General features: G+C 29.6%; 2 protein-coding genes across 2 annotated transcripts; both read left to right on the top strand.

Moving 5' to 3' along the window:
- The first annotated feature begins 690 nt into the window (after positions 1 to 690).
- On the top strand, positions 691 to 1,234 carry LOC129292010 (Bowman-Birk type proteinase inhibitor-like). Its single transcript, XM_054929502.1, has one exon. The coding sequence runs from the start codon at positions 742 to 744 to the stop codon at positions 1,087 to 1,089; it is 348 nt and encodes a 115-aa protein (XP_054785477.1). The 5' UTR covers positions 691 to 741; the 3' UTR covers positions 1,090 to 1,234.
- Positions 1,235 to 6,045: 4,811 nt separating this feature from the next.
- On the top strand, positions 6,046 to 6,669 carry LOC129291971 (Bowman-Birk type proteinase inhibitor-like). The gene has a single exon (XM_054929460.1). It carries the CDS (start codon positions 6,113 to 6,115, stop codon positions 6,449 to 6,451), a length of 339 nt encoding a protein of 112 aa, XP_054785435.1. The 5' UTR covers positions 6,046 to 6,112; the 3' UTR covers positions 6,452 to 6,669.
- Positions 6,670 to 9,083: the final 2,414 nt, after the last annotated feature.

The raw sequence follows: 9,083 nt of genomic DNA, 5'->3' as shown, positions 1-9,083 counted from the left end.
ACTATACTCATTTTTACTACATACCATCTTGTGTCATAAAAATAAGTTTTTAACTATGGTGAAAATTGCTTTTTGCACTAGTGAGATTAATCATTTATGCTAGATTCAATCTGGACCAAAATTGCATTATTTATAAATTTTTCAAATACCTAAGATGCCCATTACTTTAACACAGCCCTATAATTACATCTCTCTCATATGTGTTTGTACTCTTCTAATGAGCTCTACCATATTCATCTGGTCCTCTTTATAAATTATTTCTATTAATCTCATTAATACTAATGCAAAAAAAATATAAAGGAATAAATGTATAGAATTTCAATTATGTCTCTATATAATAAATCCAAAAAGTAATGTTATATATATTATTTTTTTCTCTCTTATGAAAAGTAATTTTAAGAATATTTTTTAAATATTACTTAAAAAGTCGCACCATGATTTATAAATAAGACCAAATAAACATTTTAAAATGTAACTTATAAATAGGATCGGAGGGAGTATGCCTTAAAAATTCAAAATTAAACTTAAAATTTAATAATATGATATAAATTTTATGCGTTGATATACTCTATATGATTTTTTTTTTTTAACTCTTGTCGAGGTATTTACATTGCCATACTTAAATTGACATTGTATATCCATCAAATCTTGCTATAAATAACCCATCGTACATGCTCACCACTTCACAAGCAAAGACACAAGCATACGAGACAGTGAGTGAGAGGCAGAGAGGAGAAGAAGATGAGTTTGAACCAGAAGATGATCGTGAAAGTGGCCGTGGTGCTGTTCCTGATGGCGTTCGCCGCCACGACGGAGGCTCGCCTCAATCCGAGCACCTTGCTGGCCTCGGCTCTGATGAACGGCGAACAGAACTTCATCACCAAGTCCACCACCACCGCATGCTGCGACAACTGCGTCTGCACAAAGTCGGAGCCACCTCAGTGCCAATGCAGAGACATCGGAGAAACTTGCCACTCCGCCTGTAACCTCTGCCTCTGCGCTCTCAGTTATCCTCCACAGTGCCGCTGCCTTGACACCACCAACTTCTGCTACCCTTCTTGCTCCTCCACCGCTAAAACGGCCAACTGATCACCACGCGCCTCCGTCGTCGTCGTCGTCGTCAATAATGGTTTCATCTTATGCGAGCAAAGGCTGAAGCTACTTCAGGCTCTGTTTGATCTGTGTGTATGTGAACCCTATCTTGTTGATTCAATAAAATTTCTTGTGCCTTGCATGCTTGTGGAGTTTGCTATTTTGCAAACTCGTAATTGCTTGCAGCCTCTTGATCCCTATTTTAATTAATCCCCTGTTGCTTGCACTAATTATTTTTGCAATTTAATTAATATATAAATCAGCAAAAAAAATCAATATTATCTACCCCAACTGGGAAAAAGCATTTTTTGCCTCATTTTTCATAATTTTTTTATTAAGTATAAGGAGTAGCTTGATGATAACAGAAAATATCTCCCTCAAAATACTAAAAGTAATGGATAGATCTTTCACAGTTAAATTGCTATATGCATGAGAGTTGGGGTTCAAATTTTCAACCACTTGTTTAAATAATGAAAACCTTTGTCACTCATGCTGATAGACTCTAATTAGAATTTTTCATAAATTGATGCTAATGAGTCCGTTAAAAAGGGAAAAAAATCTGGAATTCTTCCGAAAAATCATGAAAATAAAGGAGAACACTGTGCAATAAAAAAAGGGTTGGAGGGGGGAGAAGTACTTCTTCCACTTTCAAATTTAAGCCACCAATAATTACTTCATCAAAATTTTAAAAAATTTAGACGGCTAATTTTTTTTCTAAAAATGACCTTAATTAAATAACTTAAAGATATTCTCTCTTCCTCTTGTCCTTAGTGAGAAAAACTTGACCATGTAATTAATTAGTGAATGGTATTGGTGAAATAAATTAATTACTTCTCTAGAATCCAAACATATATACTCCCTCCGTTTTTATAAATAAGAGAAAATTTTATGAATAAGAGAAAAAATATATTATAATTTAAAAAGTTAGTTAATTATAATAATTATGTCTGAAAATAAAAAGGTGAACTAAAATCATGCATTAATTATTTTTTATTAATATAAATTATAAAAAATAATTTAAAAAATGTGTGACTAATGTTTATTGAAATGAGTAATTTTATTTATAAAAAATATAAATTAAAGTGATAATTTTTTAAATAATAAAAAACGGGGAGGATATGGATAAGTATCCTATATTTGAGTGATGAGGTAATATACTAGGATGTATGGTTTACTTATTGGTTGTCTTTATTCAAATTTCATGAATAAAATCATGTGGTATTATAGTATCAGCGAGTCACTTCGTGAATGATGGAGAGCACTCACTAGCTGTTCACCACGTCACAACCGAACTTCAAAACGCGCGCGCGCACAAAGAGGGAGGAGGATTGATTAATATATGTTTGATCGGCAAGGCATTTGGTGCCCATTAATATCACCCCTATAGAGTGATCTGGCCCTTCCTTTTTTTTTTTCAAGTAATCTCTACCGTTAATTTAAAATAATATTTTAAATATTTTTATATCATATTTATCAAAATAAAAATTATAGTATTTATTGATTGTTCATAGTATATTTAGATAATCAATTGGTTAAAATTATAAAATTTTTAATATTAAATTAAACATTTCAAACTATATTTGTACTATTCAGAATACATCTGAATAGTTAATTTATAAAAATTATTAAAAATAATATTAAATTGATCATTCAAATTAAATTTGTATTAGTTAGATTGGTGATAAACAGATTTATTAAATATTTATATATTTTTTACATGTTTTTTATTTTAATAAATATAAAAAAAAGTAAAAAGATAAAATTTGAATTATCTAAATCTTCTCAGGAGTGACAAGTATCATAATATTTATCCTTTAATAAGCATAAAAAATAATCCATATTTAATATTATCATTTTTTATAATTATTATTTTAATAAATATAATATAAAAATATTTAAAAATAATTTTAAGTTAATGGTAGAGATTATTTGAAGAGAAACGAAAGGTTCAAATCACCCCTAAGAGAGATGAGCACGGGGCCATGCGTTTCCATATTTGATCTGCTTCGGATGGTTTAAAAACGAAGAATAACGTTGGCCCAAAAAAAAAAAACAGGGAGAGAATAACAATGAAGAACTTTAATAGGTGAGTCGGTGCAATGGGGGAGCCAACGTTGGGTGACCTATGTGGTCTAACATCAAAGACAATTTAACTGTATTTAATAATAGTTTTTCTTAAACTTTATTTAAACAACTTATCAAAATGAGAGAAATTCGTTACGATAAAGAAGCTAATATCCGTGCTGCATGCCCTTGCAGTAAATCCATTTTTACTTCTATTTATAATTAATAATTAATAATCGTTTAGGATAATTTAAACCATAATAAATAAACAAGAATAAATTTAAAAAAAAATTAATTAATCTAAATTTGTCTTATATTAATTTTTTATCTCTATAATTTGACTTATATTAGGCACAGAAGGGAGTATATATAATTCTAAACGAGTGCAGGCATGCTACACAATTAAATATTCTTTGTACTACTTCCTTTATAAAAAAATATAAAGTATTTTTAACTAAATCTCACTCCTCAATAAAGTAATTACCTACTTTTAAATTAATCCTATCTTTTCATATTTACTCCTATTAAACACCCTATAATAAATATAAAGTCATTATCAATAGAGGCACTTTTAAAAAAAAGACAATAATTATACATTAAAATACTAAAAATGTCTTACATTTTTTAATATCTAACTCTTCAAAAAATATCTTATATTTTTAAATGGGGGGAGTACAATATAGGATATTGATAACTATTTTGGAATACTAAAAAAAAGTTTGGTGAAATCTTTATTTTTAAAAAAATTGTGCATCTTCTCAATTATATCCTCATTTATATAAATTTCTTAATAATGATGATTAAAATTTTAATGCATGATTTATGTTTTAAAAAATAACAATAAGTAGGGGTATATTTAAAAAATATTTCTAAAAAGTACTCAATATTTTTTAGATTTTAAATCGAATAAGACTTTTAGAAAATGTCATATGTTGTAGATCCAATGGAGTACATATAACTTGGGGATAGAGTCAAAATTTAAAGAAAAAATAATAATAAAATCCTTTTAAATTATATAAATAACGTTTTGATCTCTTAAAATATCATAATTTCTTTGAAGTTTTTAGAAACTTTTTTGTCATTAAAGAATTAATGTAAATAACTAAATTGCCCTTAATTCAAACTTGCAAATAACTATTGAATTCTTACAATTTTAACAAGAAAATTTGTAAATCTTAAAACAAAATTTGTGAATAGTAATTGATATTTACAACATTTGAGAAATATCATGATTTTGTATACGAACTTAAGAATTGCTATTGAATTCTTGATCTGGGAACAAAACTTGTAAATAACAATTGATATTTGAATTAAAGACAACTTGATCATTTATATTAATTTTTTAATGATAAAAAAGTTTCTAGAAATTTCAGGAAAATTATGGCATTTTAAAGAACTAATATGTCACTTATATAATTTAAGAAAATTTTATTGTCATTTTTGAAAATTTAAAAAGGCGCCCACACATATAATACGAACCAATAAGTATTAAAGATTTGAAAAGTATAACATTTATATAATATCATGAAAATATTAAAAATTTGAAGACCATGACCGTCCCTAACGAATCCTCCTAATGGAAGAATGCCTTATTAAAATAATAACAAATAAAGGCCTTTTTTGAAAAATATCAAAGACTTCTTACAATTAAAAATTTAGGAATTTACAACTTAAAAAATTTTATTTTACACTAATTTTTTTAGGGTCTTTAATTATCATTCTTCCTAAAAAAAAAAACCCAATTCTATTTCTATTCTTCGACGCTGAAGCGTAAAAGCAATTTTTGTGCAGACAATGTCCTGGCACTCAAACTCAGCCGTCCAAATTGTTTCGGCTAGCCCAAAAAAACATTGTTTTGAAGATATCCCGCGAGACTTTTTTTTATTTATTTTTTGTTTGAAATTTAAATAAACAATGACTAGCACTATTTTTCGAATAAAAAATTCCATAGATGTCTCTATTATTTTAAAATATTTACAAGCATTTAAAAAAAATCTTGAAATTTTAGGGACATCCCAAAGCGTTGTGTGTAAATTATGGACACCTGATTATTTATCTACCCCCTGAAAAACTTATTTTGCAATCTCAATACCAAAAAAAGATAATTTTCTAAATAACATAACTTATACTCCATCGTTTAAAAATATAAGATATTTTTTAAGGAGTTGGATATTAAAAAATGTAAAGCATTTTTAGTGTTTTGAGGTGTAATCATTGCTTTTTTTTTCAAAAGTGCCCCCTGTTGATGATGATTTTATATTTATTATAGGGTGTTTAATGGGAGTAAATATGAAAAGATAGGATTAGTTTGAAAGTAGGTAACTACTTTATTAGGGAGTGAGATTCAATAAAAAATGTCTTATATTCTTTAACGGAGAGAGTATACTTAGCCTTATATACTTAATATACTTTTATCTAATCATATCAGTAAGTGAATTTTAATGTATTATTAATATTAATAACAAGATTTTTTTATTGAATAAGTAATATATAAAGAATCTATGTGTCTTCATCTAATTGGAAACAAGTATTTTATATATTTAAGTAAATATTGTTAAGTATCTAAGTTTCCCCTTTTTAAATTTAAAGCACTAACTACTTGTCTTAATTAATAAAGATTTTCTTTCGTAAAATAGATCCACAATGAGAAGATGGATATATGTGATGAGTAATTATATCCATATGAACCGCACAATGAGCTATCACGGAGCAGTACTTGCTTCCAAATTTACTTATCGAAATCTCAAAAATCTAATCTCAACCGTCGGTGTTGTTTTCCTTTTCCTTTGATTTTGATCTCCTTTTCCTTCACGTGTGTATTTCTTTGGGAATGAATATCATATAATTATATATCAAAAAGAGAAAGAAGAAAGAAAAACCCTCAAGTTGCCCTATAAAGAACCCTCTCTTTTTGCTGGGCTTTCCAAACACAGTAGCTGAAGAGAAAAAAGATAAGATGTCTCTGAAGAAGAAAGTGATGCTGAAGGTGGCTCTGGTGCTGTTCCTGATGGCCCTCGCAGCAACCGGCGGGGAGGCTCGCCGTGATCCTAACACTTTGTTGGCGGAGGCGATGATGAAAGGCGAAGGCAATTACATAGTGAAATCAACAACGAGCGCCTGCTGCAACAAGTGCATCTGCACAAAATCAAACCCACCTCAATGCCAGTGCAATGATGTGGGAACCACCTGCCACTCTGCTTGTAAGAGTTGCTTCTGTTTGCTGACATGGCCTCCTTCATGCAGTTGCTATGATATCACCACTTTCTGCTATGAGCCCTGTTCTTCCTCCAATTAATGTATCTAAATCTCTTCATGGCATGCACCCAATTACGAATAAGCTGATTAGGCAGCATGCATGTTATCGTCTAGTCTCGTCCAATTAAGCAAAGCTGTCTTCCAGCTTTGTTTCTGTATGCAAGTGAGTCTTAATGTTGAATAAAATAGTGTGCCTTGCATGCGTGCAGTTTGTTTCTTGCAAACTAGTTGCCTGCAGGTTCATGATCTTTGTGTTTCTCTCGGTAATCATACCAGATTTGACCTGGATTTTTGGTGTTTATGTTAAGCTGAAACTTGATTTTTGGACTTGAGCCTTAGCTAATAGGGTCGAACCCATCAGGGTCAAGAGGGACTGTTTTCTAGATGCCTAATCCCCCAAATGTAATGGTGAGTTACTGAGTTAAGAAGGAAAATAGACATCTTCAATCCATCAATGTATCCAAACAAGAAGTTTCATCGTTCAAAACACAAAGCTAATCATCTAGTAAGTTCTAAATCAAACAAATATTCTAGCCTCAACTTTAATTACTGCGTCAATCCTATCATGCAAGCAGGCTGCTCAAGGTCCACTAGAAGTAAATAAACGCTAAAGAAAAGACTCAAATATGAATAAAACCACTACAAAAAGTATTTTAATAAAAAATTAATTTTAATTAACCACATAAATTTTGTTAGTAATCATTTTGAACAATTTTGAATAACTTACAATACAAAAATATTACAAGGATATCATATGTGATAAGATCCAACTAACCTCTAATCTTCTATATCTCATAACAATAAGGTGAATTTGAATAATTTTTTATATTCTTTTTAGTGATAATCAATAAAAATCTTTTTAGTAACTCATTTTTTTTTTTAAAACGATGGAAACCTAAACAATAGGCAAAATCATGTGACATTTTTGTCCAAAAGCTATCATAATAGATACCATATGTATACCAATCTAAGTATCAAGTATACAGTATGCCAAGTAGTCCATAATTTCCTTTGCATCTTGCAATATCTATACAACTTTAACATTCCAATTCCTTTGAATCAAGCTTCAAATCTTCATAGTAGAACCCCTATTCAAGTAACTTCTTTATATGATGTCAAAAATTTGAATTTGAAATATCAAATTTTAGAATATTTTTATTGTGATGTATTTTCATTTATCCAAAGACATGCATGAGAGATTGGTTGGAAAGGGTAAAATGGTAACTATCAACCGAGCTAGTGGCACTGTTATTGAGGTTAAATTTTATTTTATTTTTTGAAGTTATAAATACTCAAGCTCATTGCTAACGTAAATAGAAATCCACAATGAACAGGATGGCCAAGTGTGATGATTAATTAATTGTCTCAAACTACAAAATGATGAATCAACACCAAGCTCTACTTGCTTTAAAATTCACTACTTATAGACAACTCAAGATCTCAACTCTTCGAGTGTTCTCTCTTAATCAATTTTCACGATTTTATAATATATGAATAATGAAGTTTATCATTTGTTGGCAGAAGACGAAGTTTATCATCAATTTTCATGTGGCCTCTATTATATGGGCAAATTATTCAGTAAGGACCACTTTGTTCTTGGTCTTCCGAGTGCATCAATGTACATTGCAAATATTATCATAAATTGCGCGGTTGCCTTCAATTATCACAATACGTGATTTATGAGATTAATGGATTCTCTAACTTCACCAGATTCATTGCTGAGAGAAGCAGTTACCAGCCATGCCAATCCGCATATTTCTTCTTAGAGAAAAAGAGTATACTCCGCAGATGGCACATTAAAGACCAATTAATCATTTTAAGATTCTGATCAGGGCAAACAATAAATCTCTCTTAATTATGAACCTCAGATGCTCAAAAATTAGCGCATGCTTCAAGGCTTAACGAGCATTTAAAAAGATTATATTTATGGATCGTTTACTAACAAGATTCATATATTATTAAAAAGACTTCAACCGATGATTTTATGAGATGTGGTGAGTCACATCCTTATTAATTAATTAGACCAATCTTTGTTGGCCACTTGTGGACACCTCCAAAAAAGAAAAAACTAAATAATCTCGCTTGACTTTATTCCATATCTTTATTTTATTTTCAAATAATATTTCACAGATATTTTCGAAAAATAAAAAAAATCGTGTAACTTTAACGGAATATTATCTGCATATATATTTGTTTTGATTTTGGAAAGAATTGAGTATTGAGTAATACCTAAATTCTGTAAAATAAAAATGAAGCATCAAGATCAGACAAAGGTGTGGAAGCATCAAGATCAGAAAAAGGTGTGGGGTTTAACCTGGCCATGCCTATCCGATCCACGTGTGGTATATACATAGTACATACTACGAACGACAACATTAAAAATTCTTTCCCATAAAGACAATCAATCCAATTTTTGGACTCACATAGTGACATTGACGTAGTCGATCACGAGCCTCAATCAATGTATTTGAGGGGGAAAATTGCATTCTACTTATTGATTAACTTTAGAAAAAGCCCTTCAAATATCTTTACACATAAAAACAAAGAACAAAAAAGTATCTATAACTCAAATTTAGAGCATGGAAGACATACATTACATACATGCATGTATATAATATAAAAAATTTACTAGATTTATAATATACAATAGAACTCATTTTCCAGAATCTATA

This window comes from Prosopis cineraria, unplaced genomic scaffold, assembly GCF_029017545.1.
Source record: "Prosopis cineraria cultivar Desert tree isolate PC_DT_omini unplaced genomic scaffold, ASM2901754v1 PC14, whole genome shotgun sequence".
Classification (NCBI taxonomy): Eukaryota; Viridiplantae; Streptophyta; class Magnoliopsida; order Fabales; family Fabaceae; genus Prosopis; species Prosopis cineraria.
The sequence above is the reverse complement of the archived record's forward strand: the minus strand, read 5'-3'. Positions and strand labels throughout refer to the sequence as shown.

What these genes read in the sequence shown, in the direction of transcription:
- LOC129291971 (XM_054929460.1), top strand. Translation starts at nt 6,113, where the DNA reads ATGTCTCTGAAGAAGAAAGTGATGCTGAAGGTGGCTCTGGTGCTGTTC.
- LOC129292010 (XM_054929502.1), top strand. Translation starts at nt 742, where the DNA reads ATGAGTTTGAACCAGAAGATGATCGTGAAAGTGGCCGTGGTGCTGTTC.